This window comes from Schistocerca nitens, chromosome 3 (genome assembly GCF_023898315.1).
Source record: "Schistocerca nitens isolate TAMUIC-IGC-003100 chromosome 3, iqSchNite1.1, whole genome shotgun sequence".
Classification (NCBI taxonomy): domain Eukaryota; kingdom Metazoa; phylum Arthropoda; class Insecta; order Orthoptera; family Acrididae; genus Schistocerca; species Schistocerca nitens.
The window spans coordinates 945,551,266-945,571,488 of NC_064616.1; the positions used below are offsets into that span (position 1 = coordinate 945,551,266).

The following is a 20,223-nucleotide window of genomic DNA, read 5'->3' on the forward strand; positions in this document are numbered from 1 at the left end:
TGCGTGGTGTCGTGGTTCCAAAAGATGGACCTCGCCATGGACGTTGGGTGTGAAGTTGCACATCATGCAGCGTATTGTGCACAGTTTGAGTCGTAACACGACGTCCTGTGGCTGCACGAAAAGTATTATTCAACATGGTGGCGTTGCTGTTAGGGTTCTTCCAAGCCATAATCCGTAGGGAGCGGTCATCCACAGCAGTAGTAGCCGTTGGGCGGCCTGAGCGAGGCACGTCATCGACTGTTCCTGTCTCTCTGTATCTCCTCCATGTTCGAACAACATCGCTTTGGTTCACTCCGAGACGCCTGAACAGTTCCATTGTTGAGAGCCCGTCCTGGCACAAAGTAACAATGGGGACGCGATCGAACCACGGTATTGACCGTCTAGTCATGGTTAACTACAGACAACAAGATGCGTGTACTTCCTTCCTGGTGGATTGACTGGAACTGATCTGCTGTCGGTTCCACTCCTTCTAATAGGCGCTGCTCATGCATGGTTGTTTACATCTTTGGCCGGGTTTAGTGACATCTCTGAACAGTCAGACGGACTGTGTCTGTAATACAAAATCCACAGTCAACGTTTATCCTCAGGAGTTTTGGGAACTGGGGTGATGCTAAACTTTTTTTGATATGAATATATAGGTGGTAAGACCATACTGGCAGTGGGTGAGCAGATGGATAATACCGTATTGGATTTAAAAGGCAATCACAGAATTTACCATCAGTAATTAGTTGTGTAAGTGGTTCCACAAATCTGACCTCAATATTATACATAGTCCCAGACACTATATTTTACCCATTAAATCACCGGTGAGCCATGCGAACATTCATATGTATGGAATGACGATTACAGATTTAGTACGGTCCATGATCTGACCATGCATAAACTCCACCAAAGTCTCGAAACTGCATACCATAAATACGTCTTATCAATAGTGTGCTGCAAACTTCGGCTGCAAGGCAAGAATTTCCGTGACTGGATAAGCCCCAAACATTAATTGCAGGGCGGCGTCATGGCCCTCGTTTCCAATGTCCTTTCATCTCCACAGCTCATCAGCGAGAAATTTTCCAAGTCCGGAGAGTGAGCGAAAAGCACATAATGAAAGCCAATACCCAAAATAGCTTCACTCCAAGAGCGACTCCAACGTAAACGTCCCTGAAACTCCTCTATTTCTCTGATCCAGAATTTGGTATTATACTTTTGTGCATCTTCCCCAACCAGTCGGAGGGCTAGCTCCAAACCTTCCGTCAAATAGAAAGTTTTATAATAAAGTTACATCTCGCAGCTACGGAAATTTTCTGGAGGAACCAATGGACTGCATTCGCACATACAAAGAAAACTAATACTCAGATCTTTTCCCATATTCGGTGCCAGACTGGTGCCTTGCGCCCATACGAAGCAAAAAAATGCTTTCGTGTTTTCTACGGCCGAAGACGTCCACTGAAAAGCATTATATTGGCCTGATCGAAACACGGACATTATGTTTCTTGAGGGAGCCCCGTATCCACAGACACTATACCCTTGTACAACCAGGGCGTTCCACTGACAGTGTCATTCCAGCACCTGCTAACACAGTGCTTGGCCACCGATGTTCACTGTCGGCTGTCGAACTATGCTAGTAATCTCTCCCTCGAGAAAACCGCCACGTAAACTGTGACCAACTTCCCCATTTTACTTGTTCCCACAGCTCACACAGAACCACCAAACCAGCATGCAGTTGGAATTGCTAAAAAGCATGCAGTTGGAATTGCTAAACAATATGCACTATGCGTATTTAAATCTAAAAGAAATTGGAGGGAAGAGATGAAATGAAACTGTGGATGTATCACGTAATCACCCACTGAACCCAGCGAATGAGATTAACATCACAAGCACAATCAAATTAGTTCCCGAATTAGCATCTCAACATGAAATTGGAAATTTGTGGTAAGTTCCTATGGGACCAAATTGCTGAGGTCATCGGCCCCTAGGCTTACACACTACTTAATCTACTTTAAACTAACTTATGCTAAGTACAACACACACACACACGCCCGAGGGAGGACTTAAACCTCCGACGGGGGGAGGCGTGCGAACCGTGGCAAGGCGCCCTAGACCGCGTGGCAATCACATGAAGAAATGGGTTGAAGTGAGAGGATACAGGCCAGCCTCATGCTGACTCCTCGGACATTGCCGATTCCTTGATTCCGCGTGTTCTGATCTACTCTCGAACTTTCTTTATCACTTGACATCTTTCAGCCGAACAGCCCTGGGACTGCAGAATTCTTGGCTTGTTTCTCGCTCCCGATTGTTCTCGTTGGTTCACTTCCCTCTGCAGATAATAATAACCCCCTACTCGTTACTGATATTTAGCAGAACCACTTGTAATCTCATTTTTCCCTCTAATGACCAGCAAATGTCATGCAGACATACCAACAAAGTCCGCAGCTCGTAGTCGTGCGGTGGCGATCTCGCTTCCCACGCCCGGGTTCGATTCCCGGCGGGGTCACGGATTTTCTCTGCCTCGTGATGACTGTGTGTTGTGTGATGTCCTTAGGTTAGTTAGATTTAAGTAGTTCTAAGTTCTAGGGGACTGATGACCATAGATGTTAAGTCCCATAGTTCTCAGAGCCATTTGAACCATACCAACAAAGGGAGCATTCTCTGTAATTTTGAACGCCTATGAAAATTCCAGAAGGTGTTTACCTCCATCTCAGTGACTACGGCGATCTTCTGCTGTTAATTCAGATAATGCAACTCTTCATGTCGAACTATTACTGCTCCGACAACCTTTCCTTTACTGACTTGGAAATGCAGCCAATGCTGTGGAACGAAACCAATTCGTATGGGTTCTTTCTTTCTTTCTTTTTTTTTTTTTTTTGTAGTTTCGTAAGTTTTTCTCGTTTGAAATATGTATTTGGTGTTTCATGCTACAGTTTCACAGCTTTGCAACATAAAATTGTTACAAATCAATTCGTAACAGTCCCAAAGAATTTCTACTAAGAACCACAACACAAGCAGTTGAGGGATTAATCAGGCTCCTACGCAGACTTCAGAATCATTCTAACAGCAGGACTCTGTGGGGCGGCTGGTGGAATTATTTGTTGTGTTTTATATAATGTTTTGTGATGTAGAAAAGATGCATTTCCCGGTCGATGCACCATATGTGGGGCGGCTGGTAGGAAATAATGTTGTTATATAATATGTTTGAATGTAGAAACACTACATTTCCCGGCCGATTAACAATATGTGCGGCGGCGGGTGGAATTATTGTTGTTAAATGTTCCTGTTATTTATGCTGTCTTTTGCCGTTCTCAACACTGGCTCTCTAACTACAATATTGGCAACCAGAAAGTGATTAGCAAAACGTGAAGCCTGTAATTAGAATTCCTAGTGCCCACTTCATCTGAGAAATACACTTAGAGCTACAGCTTAAAGCTCTGAGGAATTAGGAAATTGTCTGGGATTCACAATCAAAAACAATCGTGAAAAAAAAGTTCTCTATTTTCTGAAAGTCACAGATGAAAAAAAAAGAATTCCACACAATCTAACAGAGCAGTTCAGAGTCTAATGCGCTGATGCAACTATAACTGTCCAAATCAAATGTTTAAGTGAATGCTCGCCATAATTTGATGATTAGGTTCATCAAACGCCACGCTAAATAATGGTAGAATGTCTGTCCCGCAGCGGCACGTGAAAATACGACATACGCAAACTGAAGCTAGATAATTAAAATCATCCCAGAATTAACACTTCACTCGAAAATGATTTCATGGTTACGCGTATCCCGAGTAACTTAATACGGCATCCGAGGCTGTTTATAGCAATGATACCGACGCGACGCGACTCCCGACACAGATGGTCTGCTATTCAGCGTCTGGAGAGGACTGGGGCCTTGCTTCCTCGCGCAGCGTTCTTATATACACTACTGGAAATGGAAAAAAGAACACATTGACACCGGTGTGTCAGACCCACCATACTTGCTCCGGACACTGCGAGAGGGCTGTACAAGCAATGATCACACGCACGGCACAGCGGACACACCAGGAACCGCGGTGTTGGCCGTCGAATGGCGCTAGCTGCGCAGCATTTGTGCACCGCCGCCGTCAGTGTCAGCCAGTTTGCCGTGGCATACGGAGCTCCATCGCAGTCTTTAACACTGGTAGCATGCCGCGACAGCGTGGACGTGAACCGTATGTGCAGTTGACGGACTTTGAGCGAGAGCGTATAGTGGGCATGCGGGAGGCCGGGTGGACGTACCGCCGAATTGCTCAACACGTGGGGCGTGAGGTCTCCACAATACATCGATGTTGTCGCCAGTGGTCGGCGGAAGGTGCACGTGCCCGTCGACCTGGGACCGGACCGCAGCGACGCACGGATGCACGCCAAGACCGTAGGATCCTACCGCACCGCCACTTCCCAGCAAATTAGGGACACTGTTGCTCCTGGGGTATCGGCGAGGACCATTCGCAACCGTCTCCATGAAGCTGGGCTACGGTCCCGCACACCGTTAGGCCGTCTTCCGCTCACGCCCCAACATCGTGCAGCCCGCCTCCAGTGGTGTCGCGACAGGCGTGAATGGAGGGACGAATGGAGACGTGTCGTCTTCAGCGACGAGAGTCGCTTCTGCCTTGGTGCCAATGATGGTCGTATGCGTGTTTGGCGCCGTGCAGGTGAGCGCCACAATCAGGACTGCATACGACCGAGGCACACAGGGCCAACACCCAGCATCATGGTGTGGGGAGCGATCTCCTACACTGGCCGTACACCACTGGTGATCGTCGAGGGGACACTGAATAGTGCACGCTACATCCAAACCGTCATCGAACCCATCGTTCTACCATTCCTAGACCGGCAAGGGAACTTGCTGTTCCAACAGGACAATGCACGTCCGCATGTATCCCGTGCCACCCAACGTGCTCTAGAAGGTGTAAGTCAACTACCCTGGCCAGCAAGATCTCCGGATCTGTCCCCCATTGAGCATGTTTGGGACTGGATGAAGCGTCGTCTCACGCGGTCTGCACGTCCAGCACGAACGCTGGTCCAACTGAGGCGCCAGGTGGAAATGGCATGGCAAACCGTTCCACAGGACTACATCCAGCATCTCTACGATCGTCTCCATGGGAGAATAGCAGCCTGCATTGCTGCGAAAGGTGGATATACACTGTACTAGTGCCGACATTGTGCATGCTCTGTTGCCTGTGTCTATGTGCCTGTGGTTCTGTCAGTGTGATCATGTGATGTATCTGACCCCAGGGATGTGTCAATAAAGTTTCCCCTTCCTGGGACAATGAATTCACGGTGTTCTTATTTCAATTTCCAGGAGTGTATAAAGCCGCGGTGCGGACGGCTAAGGGAACGGCTGATCAAATCGGCTCTCCCGACTAGCCGCTGGGCTAGTAATGCACCACATTGGGGGGGGGGGGGGGGGTGTTAGTTACCAAATAAATCATAGCTTCTTTTGCTAATGGCCGATGAAGCTCTCAATTTAAATGTGCATTCAGCAGACAGGTAAGTAATCATAATGAAAGTTTGACGTGGCTAAGTTAAATATTTTGGGCGAGAGAATTAATTTAATTACACTGCACGCAGTAGACGAGCTCTGAGCTTGCCCTTTGGAGATACGCTATCGCTATAGTTTTATAGTTATTCAAATGAAACTTCTCACATCTTTATGGTTATGGCGGATCTCCATTCTACTTAAATATAAACATCCTATCCTTATTTATTAGTCTACTTAATCTATCTTGCTTCCTTAATTTTTAAGACAAAAACCAGAAAATTATGAATTTCAACTAAAATCTTAATTTGTGAGATCCAAAGTAGTTTCTATTAAATTATTATGGAAAAGGAATCTAAATATAAATTTTTAAATTTCTAACTCTTTTCTGTTGCGCCAATGATTTTTACAGAAAAAGTCCAAATTTCGAAAATGGTTAAAGTTATCGAACTGATATTCAACACATATTAATTTAGTATTACTCCTGACATGCTAGAAACGTTTTAGGTTATTTGCTTGATTTTAAAAGTATTGCGCAACATTTATGACGTCAGAGCTAGTTACAGCGGACTGGCTGGCACACAATGGAAAGACTGATGTGAATTTACTACGGCGTGAGTAGGCTGCTTCCCTAGAACTCATTCCTAATGCTTGGAGGACACTGAAGGTTGTTTTCATCGCGAAGCAGAGAGAAATGATGATGTAATTGTAAGTATAAGTAGGTATATGAGAAAACAATCAACCTGTCCTCCTTTCTTCTAAAGGCATAATAAAAATTAGTTATATGCACATTAGGGAAAGGAGGGTAACTGACGATCCTCTACATAAAAACCAATACGCATATCAACCAAGCAAATCATGCAAAAGAGCACTTCAGCAGTTTTTTGTAAAGGTGGAGAAAGCTCTACACTTTCCAGAAATTGCTTTCTACATTTCCTGAATATCATTGGGGCTTTAAGCGATGCGGCCTTCAAATCCATGTTTAGAGCGGCAGAAGAGTATGGCACTCAGACCGCTATACGCAAGTGAATCTAGAACATGTTGAGTAGACTAAAGGTAGAAGCCACTATAATGAATGAGAAAATGGTGGTCAGCACGACCAGATGATGTTCGCAAGAAGGGGTTCTGTCCCCACTACTATGGAATCTCCTTTTGCCAAGATTTTCTTTTTTTGTGTCATCAGTCTTCTAAATGGTTTGATGCAGCCCTCCACGAATTCCTAGTCAAACTCTCAATCTGAGAATATCTCTTGCACCCTACGTCCTCAATTATAAGGGGCGTTCAAACTGAAACGAGCCGGAGACATAATTACAGAAACCAGTACCTGTATGTTAGAAGTATTGACCCTGGATGTTGAGACACTTGTCTCACAGTGACATAAGGTGGTGAATGAATGCTCATAAAATTCCCAGAGCTGCAATGTTAACCAGTTCCGCACATACAGCTGTATAGATTGAGCAGTAGGGGAGAAAGACTGCATTCCTGGCTTAAACTCTTTTTAATCCGGACAATTCGTTCTTGGTCTTCAAATCTTATTGTCCCCTCTTGGTTCTTGTACATAGTGTATATTATCCGAGGTTCACTATGGCTTACTCCTGTTTTTCGCGGAATTTCGAACATCTCGAACCAATTTACAATATCAAAGGTTTTCATCTAACAGATCCTCAACTTATTTTTCATTCTTCTGTAGATTATTCTTGTCAGCAACTTTGCAAGCACGAGTACCAACTTGAATAGTCGTTTGGTTTCCACTCCCCTCACTGATATTATAAATTCCTATGGAATGTTCAAATAGCTCTAAGCACTTCGGGACTTAACATCTGAGGTCATCACTCCCCTAGACTTAGAACTACTTAAACCTAACTAACCTAAGGACGTCACACACATCCATGCGCGACGGAGGATTCGAACCTGCGACCGTAGCAGCAGCACGGTTCCGTACTGAAGCGCCTAGAACCGTTCGGCCACAGCGGCCGGCATTTTCTTCTCGATCTTTCTCTAATCCGAGCTTGTGCTCGGTCTCTAATGACCTCGTTGTCGACGGGACGTGAAACACTAACCTCCTCCTCCTCCTCCAATGTCTTCCACTATCACATGACCAGACAGTTCTTCCCCCACATATAGGACGAAGAAAAAATGTCACACTTGGCGGTCGGTATGCGGTTCCTCATCCAAATTCAAGACAAAAGCGTATCTATAAAACCCTAGTCCCGCCAGTAGGTTTAATAGAAATGCGATTTAAAACCTAAGCTCAGGCAACGCTATAACTGCGTGAAGCATGGCCAAGAACAGGTAGCATGAACTGTGCGCTGTGCCAGAGTTGTCCCATTAGCTCATTGAGACGATGTTCGAGTCTTTTTTTTCTCACTTAGAGCATCAAATTGTATCCAATGGTTCAAATGGCTCAGAGCACTATGGGACTTAACATCTATGGTCATCAGTCCCCTAGAACTTAGAACTACTTAAACCTAACTAACCTAAGGACATCACACAACACCCAGCCATCACGAGGCAGAGAAAATCCCTGACCCCGCCGGGAATCGAACCCGGGAACCCGGGTGTGGGAAGCGAGAACGGTAACGCACGACCACGAGATGCGGGCTTGTATCCAATTTAGACCTCAACAGTGCAGTATCTTGTGTATTTCTATCAGTTACGCTTACCTTTATTAAACATTACATATGTAAAAGACCACTTTGTTTCTCTCATGACACAAATAAAGCCAACAGAAAATAACAGTGGATACAGAAACGTCGTCTGTATCCGATGAGGTACAAGAAACACAATAGATAGGCTACACTATACTGCACATTATGTTACGTGCAACAAATAAGTTCCGGGAAACGTGGACGCCAGAACATTGAACCTCCACGAGATATCCGTTTCCCTGGAAGCACTTCTTTGAAATAGTTATACACCAAAAGCACTCCTCCCATGACTGCAGCCCACAGGTTGATGTCAAAGCGTGCCTGAAAGCCACGTCCACAGGTTGTGTTCCGACTGTAACGGCTATTGTAGAGGTTGATAATACTTTCACGAGTGAAGCCAGATTCGTCAGTCCATATCACGTTATTTATAAAATGTTTGTTATCTGCCACTTGGTGCAAGAGCCATACACAAAACTGTACTCGTCGAATGCGATCTTCTGGCCTCTGGTGTTGAGTTAACGTGTAATGCTTCATCATGCAACACTTCAACAACCAGTCTTTGAGATACCTCGAACTACCTTGCAATATCACAGGTACTTCGACGAGGAGATTGCTGAACGGTTTCAAGAATCGCGTCCTCCGTTTGTGTACTACGTCTAGTACTTGGACAACCTCTGTCCATTACTTGTGGGCGAAGATTACCAGTTTCCCGAAGATGTTTTACCAGACGACGAAAAAATTCTTATCGGGATGGCATCTTTGAGGGTACCGGGCAGCACACGCATGAGCAGCAGCAAGTTGGTTATCGGTTGCTTTCAGCCCCAAAAGCATATCGACGTCTACGTCTTATGTACTCCATCGGGAGGCCGCCCGACATGAACTTGACAGGACCAGTTATGGTCGTGTTCTGTCCGGTTAGCAGACACATGCATGCAATTTAATGGATCTTACTGTCATGTGATAGGTTATTGTCATGTGAAAAAATTATATCCTGCTTATAAACGAGGAGAACTAGGAATGGACATCCAAAAAGTAAAAAGGAACCTGACGAGGATTCGAACCACAGCTCCATGGTGGATGTGTGTTTTTTCAGTTGAAGCTCCCCGGCTCCGAACGGGAGGGGAGAAGGAAAAGTGGGAAGCAGTCGGCGAGCCTGTCCTGTTCCCTTCTACAGGAAACAAGAAAAGTGTAGGAAACGAGAACTAGTAGAGGTACAAATCATATCAAAGAGACAAGGTTTTTTTTAACACCATCACGCTTAATAGGCAAACCGACAGCGCGAGGAGCTAGGAGCGTTATTTTGCCTATCGATGCATGTTTTCTCGAAAAAGAACATTACAATGACCAGAGAATAATCGGTACTAAAAGTGGAAAATGCGTGAATCAACTGCTCATTGCAGTAGACTCCAACTCCTGGATGGATTAAGAAAGATACTCCAAAGAAACTTACAGAAAAATTGTCTATATTTGGGATTGCGGACAACTGCACTACGTCGTTCATTAAGAAAGTGGCAAAAATCGAGGACTTTTTCTCGCCGTCAGAAAACAGGTAGTGAACTGCGTGTCCTCAAATCCACTTCGCGGAGTTACGCTGTGGGAAGTATCCCGAGTGCAGAGGAGGAGCAGGTGTGGAGGTATCTGATGAGGAGTCGTACGAGTAATAAAGGCACTAAGAACCAGGCATCCGTCGCCGAGCCGCACAACAGGCGATGCTCGCCCGTGTCCAGAACATCACAGGCGACACACAACGGGGTATCTGCCACGTCAATGCCCCGAAGACGTGGCAGGCATACTTGCTTCCTTCCTATTGACCGTAAGGTACCATGCAGGCTGGACGTCAGTGGTAAAATAATGAGCGCACAACGATTGCCAGACGGCATTCCAGTCGACGTGGGGATGCATCCCTCAACTACATTCGGTGACCTGTTCTGCTGAAGAGAGCCACAGATCGCCTTCCTGAATATCGAGCGCGGTGTCAATAGCGCATTACGGTCATAGCTCAGTTCGAAGGAAAAAAAAAATGGAAGTAAAAGATGGGCGGGGGGACGTTTGAAAGCTGGGTAGGGGCTCAGAGAGAGCGCTCGTTTTGGATCATTACTATTTTCGATTACATTATACATCAGAGTGAAGGGCAGCCGCTTCACGAGTACTATCCATGCTGTGACGTATCAGCAGGCCGATAACGGCCGAACAAAGCACTCGCAACACGCACAGACAAGGAACACGCAGTGGTCTGCCGTGAGTAAATTTCTTTACACGCGAATCCGTGCACAGTGGGTATGCGGCTTGGGAAGTTTGGCTCTCTTTTTTACAATGGAAATCTGCTGCGTCTAATAAACGTAGGGGCCTTTCACCTAAGGAGGAAAACTTGCAAATGAAGTAAATAAAATGTTAACGTTCTATATATTTTTAAATGTTGGCTAAATTTTCCACTGCAACTAAATCGACACTCGATCTCTTACAGCAGTGGTAGTTCCCTGGTTTCATTCGTCATGTCTGTGATGGAAATTGCATTTGCATCTTTGATTCAGTACTGTATGTTCATCATCCGGTTAAAATAAAATAAAACAACACCATTACGAGTCAGCTGTTGGCAACCGGGAGAGGAGAATTTTCAGCGCCGCCGTGGAGACGAAGTGGCAGTACGGGAGACAACTGCGGAGCGACATGCATGGGAGCACTAGGTTGTCGTGGGTACCTTGGGGCAGTACTATTAGATTTGTCGAAGGCCTTCGACAGCGTGTGGTGTAACGGCCTCCTGTTCAAGGTTCTTGACCAGAGGGTACCGATGTCACCGGTGTCCCTGCTCAAATCATACCTCAGTAATAGAGCATTCCATGTCAAAGTCGATCTAGGACTCTCAGATGTGCCACAGGGGTCTGTAGTCGGGCCCCTGATATAATCTCTATACACTGCCGATACTCCTAAAACCCCGAGAGTTGATCTGGCGTTATGCGCCGATGACACTGCGCTGTTTGCGCTCAGTTCAGGAGTGCACATAGTAAGACGTCGCCTACAGCAAGATTGCGACACGCTTGGAGTTTGAGCCACCAAGTGACGGCTCAACATGAACGCGGCGAAGAGACAGGCTTTAACCAGAACGAGAAAAAAGCTACCAGCAGACGTAGTACCCCCTTGGTAGCGAACCGGGAAGTACTTTGGCGTGACCTTTGATAGACATCTAACGTGGGGATCGCACGTCGGGAAGGTCAGGAGGAAGCACTGGGGCGTATGAAAACGCTCTACCCCCTACTAAACCCCACTAAACCCCAGTTCGACTCCTCCCACTCATTGTGGAGTATCATTATATCTGGTCTAATACGGCATGTTCTAGAATACGCCGCTGTGGTATGGGACAATGCAGCCAATAAACATATTGACGAAAAACAACGGGTGCAAAACACAGCTTTGCACCTTGCTGTACATCTTACAAGGTGAGAATCGAGCACCAGAGAAGTGCATGAGATGGTAGGTGTACCATTTCTGCGTGATAGATTTAAAGAGACTGCTCGCCAGTTTTACGCATCGGCACAGCAGTCAGAGAATACGCACATTCCCAACCTGAGCAACCAGGTCCACTGGCGACCGAGCATTCGCTGGCCGGACAAGCTAATTGGGCAGTAACTCAGCACCAAGTAACAAAAGCAGTTGCACAAAACTAGAGGACAATGAGAGAAGACAAACAAATAAACACGATGTCTTAATTTCCCAATCCCAGATCATATGTAAGCTAGGCATTATGAATGTTCAAACTACGCGAAACAAGGTCCAGAGACTTTCAGAAGTTAAGAGTGAGTGAGTGCGAGGCGAAACGTGTATTAAGGAGCACAGCAGAGTACTGCACACTCTGCGGTATCGGCGGTGCTTCTGCTGCTCAAGGTAGAAAGTCATGAGACAGCGAGTGAATAACATAGAAATGTTTTATTCATTGAAAGCAAAGTGCGTAAACCATCAGTGCCCAATTAGTGTGCCCATAGTGCTAAAAGCTAAAATGGCTATGGTCATAGATCGAGAAGGCGTGCTTTCCGACGTGCCACTACCAAGATTTATATGGCTAAAAACAAGCAGTTTTGAAACCACTTTTATTTACTGTAGCGAAAAGTAACAACTAAATCCTAAATAAAATTGCTGAAAGGTAAACAGTGTGAAATACGATGAAACTGAATAAACAATGTGTGCAGTGCACTGTGCCGCTGATCCCGGCGGAGGTTCGAGTCCTCCTTTGGGAATGGGTGTTTGTGTTTGTCCTTAGGATAATTTAGGTTAAGTAGTGTGTAAGCTTAGGGACTGATGACCTTAGCAGTTAAGTCCCATATGATTTCACACACATTTTGTGCAGTGCAGTTTAGCTGCTTCAGCTCCAAAATAAGGTTTGATAGGCTTTACCGTATGGTCTTAATATTAATATCTATTGATTACGGCTTCAAGACCGAGAAAGAAAGGGAATGAGGGAAAACTTAAAAGAAGTCACAGACAAAGCAGAAAAAATTAATCTAGAGGAGCTTGGCAAGAAGGAGAGCAATTTAAATGGTATTAATGGCTGATCGAAAGGAGAGGTGGGGGCAGGATGCTATGTATCTTTCCACCTGTAAACGTCACTTACACACAATGTTTGGATTCAAAAGACTATGGCGTGTGACAGGTAGTACATATTTTACTTATTCTATATTTATTTACTACAAAGTGTTTTTCTCAGTGATACTCCTATTGATGTTTACGTTTTTTGTACAGAAACTGTTAGGCCTTCATATGCTGACATTTAGCTTCAGTTATTTATTATAAAGTTTTTCGCTTCTGTCGGGGTTTTCAAGCTTAGGTACATTTCAGCTGTTGTGAGGTAGGCGCATGATAGAAATTGAGTTGGCAACACTGTAAGTTTTACTATTTTGAAAGACGACCAACTCCAGCTCTTCATTTGTCACCTGTTTCGCAATTTCCAATAAGACACTAGTTTTTATGAATGATTAGTATTTCCAACTTATTACCACACTTCTCCATTTATGCAAAAGTGTCATTGTCTTGAAACCATATTAAAATTTAAGGTTTTGCCACCCTAGGCGTAGTATGATTGCTTCCTACCGGGACTGAAACCATGTACCTCATCTGTTTGCGTCAAGTTTGATCTCATCTAAAAGTGTGAGAACGTTTGAGAATCGTGTAATTCGTATTGTGTTTTTGTGTTATAGAATGCAGAGCATATTTCTTTCAAAAGGAAGTTTTTGTTCCATTGTAGTAGGACTCTGAACTTGTGGCAAAGTATCAAATAATTCTGTTCACACTAATCCTGAAAACAGCCTGCTTCATTATCAGTTTGTTTTTAGTGCAACAGTACAAAAAGTGATGCATCGTGTCTAAGGTGCATGAATGACATATGGTGTCAACATTCATTGTTGTGGCTCTTCCGCTTTTCTTCGATCAGAACGCATTAATACCTACAGACTGAATTCACAGCAAAACTTGCGAAAGGTACTTTGTTTATACTCTCAGTCATTGCGGGCTCAATATGATATCGCTGTTTTCCGTGCATACATACTCACCCCAATGTCTGTTGCGCTCATAGTCCACTGTATTACACTTTCCTCTATTATACAAACGTGAGTAATATTTAGATTTCAGTAGAACTCATCAAGATTCAACTTAGAAAATATTTTCTGGAATGAGATGTCAAATCAGATGGAAATCAGTGTGGGATGTACGACGAAAATATCCATTAGGACAGTACGGCGAAATTTTACGTTAATGGGCTCTGGCAGCAGACGACCGACGTTTAGTACCTTCGCTAACAGCACGACATAGCCTGCACCGCGACTCACGGGCTCATATCGATTGGACCCTAGACGACTAGAATACCGTGGCCTGGTGAGATGAATCCCAATTTCAATTGGTAAGAGCTGCCAATAGGGTTCGAGTGTGGCGCAGGTTCCAAGAAGCCATGGATCCAAGTTTTCTGTTGGTCTATCATGGACAGGGGACATCGGCTGCTTAAGTAATTGTCAATGTCAATTAAATTCACCAACAGCCGTTTACTTTAGATGTTATTTTATTTTATTTTGATGGGTACCAGTTTCAGCATTTCTTTGTGCCATCTTCAGGCGCCATCTGCCTCTCTTCAAACCTACGAAAAGTCAAATAGAGCCATGAATCTCTGGATGTCGTGAATCCAGTCGTTATATTAGTGCTTCATTCCAAGACTTGATTGTTCTTCGAATGAAGTATTAGTGTAACGATTGAATTCACGACATCCAGAGATTTATGGTTCTATATGACATTTTCATTTGTTTGTGGAGATGCATACTGGGCCTGTAGGTGGCATAATGAAATGCTGAAACTGGTAGTCTTCAAAATGAAATAAAATAACATCTAAAGTACACGGCTGTTGGTTAATTTCATTGACATTCACAATGGACTCAAGTTGTCAACAAGGCACTGTGCAAGCTGGTGGTGGCTCTATAATGCTGTGGGCTGTATTTACATGTAATGAACTTGGTCCTATGGTTATTTTCGGCTGCTGGGCGACCATTTTCTGCCATTTATGGACTTCATGTTCCCAAACAATGATGGAATTCTTATGGATGAGGATGCGCCATGTCACCAGGCTGCAACTGTTCGCGACTGGTTTGAAGAACATTCTGGACAATTCGTGGCAATTATCTGGTCACCCAGAACGCCCGACATGAATTCCGTCTAATATTTATAGGATATAACAGAGAGGCCAGTTCGTGCACAAATTCTACACTAACAACACTTTCACAATTGTGGACGGATATAGAAGCAGCATGGCTGTGTATTTCTGCAGGGGAATCCATTCCATGTCGGTTTGTTGCACTACGCCGGTCAGAAGGAAGTGCCACATGATATTAGGAGATATCACGTGACTTTTATCAACTTAGTGTGTGTAACAGTATAGATACAGAAAACCCCAGGCTGTCACGAGAATTCTAGTCTCACTCTAGCACACAGCATAAGTTTACCATAGTAGTAATGTATGTCTACATGGAAAATCTATACTTCTTTGCCCTGTTTGTCTGATATCCTTACTCTATGTCACAGATTATTCCCTGTAACTTAGCAATTCTTCAGCACTAAATACATTTTTTTATGTTCCAGACGTCCTGTACCCTGTCTCTTTACAACGTTACTAAAGAGAATCTCATCTTAGTAGCGAAACTGAAGAAAGAGGACTCATCAGCGGAAGATGACTCACCGCAAATCTCTTCTGCCGATCTCCTCGTACGCGAAAAGGTAAGACGCCATTAAGAACGGTTTGTTTTATTTGCAAATTTACTTGTCTGTCTAGAAGTACACAAACAACCTGGGGTCCTGAACAAACTGTTTCCACTCAGGACATGAGCAGGCGCAAATCTAGGAGATAGAAACAGCTGGAAGTGCTGACAAAATACACTATGTCATAAAAAGTATCCGGACACCCCCAGAAACATACGTTTTTCATATTAGGTGCATTGTGCTGTCACCTACTGCCAGGTACTCCATGTCAGCGACCTCCGTAGTCATCAGACATCGTGAGAGAGCAGAATGGGGCACTCCGCGGAACTCACGGACTTCGAACGAGGTCAGGTGATTGGGTGTCACTTATGTCATATGTTTGTACGCGAGATTTCCACACTTCTAAACATCAGTAGGTCCACTGTTTCCGACGTGATAGTGAAGTGGAAACGTGAAAGGACACGTAGAGCACAAAAGTGTACAGGCTGACCTCGTCTGTTGACTGACAGAGACCGCCGACAGTTGAAGAGGGTCGTAATGTATAATAGGTAGACATCTATCCAGACAATCACACAGGAATTCCAAACTGCATCAGGTTCCACTGCAAATAGTATGACAGTTAGGCGGGAGGTGAGAAAACCTAGATTTCATGGTCTAGCGGCTGCTCATAAGCCACACACATTACGCCGGTAAATGCCAAACGACGCCTCGCTTGATGTAAGCAGCGTAAACATTGGACGATTGAACAGTGGAAAAACGTTGTGTGGAGTGATGAATCACGGTACACAATGAGGCGATCCGACGGCAGGGTGTGGGTATGGCGAATGCCCGGTGAACGTCATCTGCCAGCGTGTGTAGTGTCAACAGTAAAATTCGGAGGCGGTGGTGTAATGGTGTGGTCGTCTTTCTCATGGAGAGGACTTGCACCCCTTTTTGTTTTGCATGGCACTATCACAGCATAGACCTACATTGATGTTTGAAGCACCTTCTTGCTTCCCACTCTTGAAGAGAAATTCGGGGATGGCGATTGCATCTTTCAGCACGATCGAGCACGGCTTGTGGTGGAGTGGTTACACGACATAACATCACTGTAATGGACTGGCCTGCACAGAGTCCTGACCTGAATCCTATAGAATACCTTTGGGATGTTTTGGAACTTCGTGCCAGGCCTCACCGACCGACATCGATACCTCTCCTCATTGCAGCACTCCGTGAAGAATGGGCTGCCATTCCCCAAGAAACCTTCCAGCACCTGATTGAACGTATGCCTGCGAGAGTGGAAGCTGTCATCAAGGCTAAGGGTGGGCCAACACCATATTGAAATCCAGCATTACCGATGGATGTCGCCACGAACTTTTAAGTCATTTTCAGCCAGGTGTCCGGATACTTTTGTTCACATAGCCTACTAACAGCAGCAGCAGTATAATGATACGGATTTCTTCTCTTGTTTTTTTGTGCGATACACAGAGAGCAGGAAGAAAATATACACTCTGTGTTACGTATGTATCAACAGTTAGTTGCTTGCATGTTCTGTACCTCATATTGCGATAACTCGCCATTATATGGCACGTGAAATTAAGATTACGATAAGATGTATTTTCTCGATGAAAATACGACTACGTGCTGTCCACTTAAGTAACTGGACTTTTATTTTAATCTTAACCTGCAGTGAAATTGAAAATCCAACCCAACCACACACAGATATTATTTATTGACAAATGCATCTATCGTTTCGAAGGGATAGCATTCTACATGGCTGGCCATTAAAATTGCAAACACCATGAATACTAAATGCAACAAAGTCAGACTGGCATAAAGTTTGCTACATGTTTGAAATTCAGTTAATTAGAATTTCACTGCAGCCGCACTATAGCGGTGGCACCATCTACATTCTGTACATAAAGAAAGAGTACACAGCGGGTTTATCATTCAGAAATAGCATTTCTGTGTTGTTTGTTAGTGAGAATATCATATTGTGCCTCATGTAAGGATAAGAAACGTCTACCGTCACACTGAATTCGGCAACGACTCGCTCGTGGCCTATCGAGATGGCAGTTCATCGATCCGCGGTATTGCTGTTCGCGTTGGTTAGCATCCCACGACTGCATATGAGTATAGAATCAATAGCTTTAGGAGGGTCATACTCCACGCCATACAGTATTTCAAAGATCAAATGGTTCAAATGGCTCTGAGCACTATGGGACTTAACATCTTAGGTCATCAGCCCCCTAGAACTTAGAACAACTTAAACCTAACTAACCTAAGGACATCAAACACATCTATGCCCGAGGCAGGATTCGAACCTGCGACCGTAGCGGTGGCGTGGTTCCAGACTCAAGCGCCTAGAACCGCTCGGCCACAAGGCCGGCATTTCAAAGATCCTGTGCGACCAGCGCCCGAGAGAGGGCGACGACGTCTAGAGGACAACGGACACCGACACCGACAATGACTGCGGCTTCCCTTGACGCTGAAGCAGAAGTAGGTGCGACCATACTGGTACGCCCAATGACATCACTGTAAACAAAAGTGCCACTTCGTCGTCTTTTCAAGTGACGCTTGGTTCCAACAACAACATCGCCATGGACATATCCATGTGTGGAGTCTCAGAGGAGAACGAAAGTTACCAGATTGTGTTTGTGAATTCTTAAGGGACCAAACTGCTGACGTCATCGGTCCCTAGACTTACACACTACTTAACGTAACTTAAAATAACTTGTGCTAAGACAAACACACACACCCATGCCCGAGGGAGGACTCGAACCTCCGGCGGGAGGGGCCGCGCAGTCAGTGACATGGCGCCTCAAACCGCGCGGCCACTCCGCAGTTGCCAGGTTGCATTCGTCATCGTCATAGGAACCTAGCACCTGGTGTGGTGGTGAGGGGTATTCCTGGATACACAATGCGATCACCTCTGGTTACCATTGCTGGTAATTTAGGCAGCAGGCGTTACATTTCTAACGTGTTACGGCTGGTGGTTGCGGCTTATCTTCAACGTCTCCATGAAGTTATGCTTCGACAAGGCCACCCATGACCGCATGTTGCCCTATGATGTGCTGGTCTACCTAGATACAGAGGGTGTACGACTGTTGCCTGCAAGCACGTTCTCCGGATCTCTCACCCACTTAAAATATCTGGCCATGGGTTGCCAAGGGAGTAGCACTCCACCACTGGTGAACTCTGGTATAGAGTTGAAACGGCATGGAATGATGCGCCGGTACGTCCTTACTGTGCTTTACATGCACAACAGGTAAAATTTCGCTTTTGCCATCCTTCCTGGTGTTGCAGTTCTAACGACCAACAGGGTAAATACGTAGTCAGGTACAGGACCATATGGCTACATATTTCAGGTAATCTATGTCTTTCTTTCAAAACGGTATCAATCAAATGTGAAGCTTATATTTTTCCTCTCTAATTTCTTCTAAATGAATTATTTTACGAGATAGGTAAAGGCACTGGGTATAGTAAAACGCCGGCCGCGGTAGCAGTGTGGTTCTAGGCGCTTCAGTCCGGAACCACGGGACTGCTACGGTCGCAGGTTCGAATCTTGCTTCGGGCATGGATGTGTGTGATGTCCTTAGGTTATTTAGGTTTAAGTAGTTCTAAGTTCTAGAGGACTGATGACCTAAGATGTTAAGTCTCATAGTGCTCAGAGCCGTTTGAACACGCCATATAGTAAAACTTCAGCAGAGCTTACGAGTAAGTACGTACATGTTTTACATACCACTTCAAGACGCGAACAGTTTCCTCAACAAACTCAAATGAGGGTTGTGCACCTAGGAACATTCAGGCATTTAAGGAAGCTACATCTTTCCCCTTTTGTCATACGTGAATGGAACCACGGGGCAAACAATGATACCGATCCGCTGCTCTTCACACGGAGTAGTAACAGATGAAAACGTAGCTCAAATTTAAACAAATCGTTTTATTTGCTGTATTTATTGATATTATTATTTTATTATTATTATCTGTGAAGACATCCTGTAGGATCAAGCAAAGCATTCTGCCTCATTCGGCCATTCTTTCTGATCTTTTTCTCCTTTTTTTTCTCCTTCATGGAGTCTCGTTCTATCTTCAGTCCACTTTGTCCCTGGATTCTTTGTGACTTCGTTCTCTGATCTCTCATTCCACTTGTATCTTCTCTCTACATGTGTTTCTGTCTTTAATTTCCACCGAATAGATCTGTGCTTATTGTAGGTCAAGTTTGCTTGTGTGATCCATGTTGTTATTGACTTGACCCCTTGTACTGGTATACAGGGTGAACATTAATAAACCGACAAACTGCTGGGACGGATTTCTGACTGGAAATGGAAGGAAAGAAGTCCTATGAACATGTCTGGAAATGCATCTTAGCCACCATAGCTGGTGCTGACGAATGACAGTTCCACGGGCCACGTGCCATGTGTTCCTTGCGTATTACGGGCTGTCTGATTGACACACCCTATTGTAAGCGGCAGAATGGTCCGATATTCACGTCGGGAAGAAGCCGAGATTGTGTTTGTGTACGGCCCAGCAGATGGAAACGGTCGAGAGGCAGCACGACTATACCAAAACAAGTCCCCTCACAGACGCAAACCACGCCCCAGAACATTTCAAGTCCTTTTTGAGCTATTGTGTGATCATGGGTCCTTTGAGACAGACGAATGGGCAGGGAGGCAGCGGACTGTGCATGCACCAGACTTGGACGACCGGCTTGTAGAGGATACTGAGACGAAGCTCTAGACAAGTGGCCCGCCATCATGGTGTAAGTCAAAGTACGATTATGTGTGTCCTTCATGACAACCGCTGCTGTCCCTATCACATGTAACGTGTGCGAGGGTTATCAACAGCGGACTCTATGGGAAGGATTTTGTCGATGGTTTTTCATCACACCATCAC

The 20,223-nt window shown here is 45.0% G+C and overlaps 1 protein-coding gene across 1 annotated transcript in view; it reads left to right on the forward strand.

The window, feature by feature from the left end:
* LOC126249498 (uncharacterized) overlaps positions 1-20,223 on the forward strand; it is a 983,368-nt gene that overhangs the window by 952,903 nt on the left and 10,242 nt on the right. The window contains exon 13 of the mRNA XM_049951150.1: positions 15,232-15,366. Coding sequence (XP_049807107.1) covers positions 15,232-15,366 — 135 coding nt within the window. The remainder of the gene's footprint in view (positions 1-15,231; positions 15,367-20,223) is intronic.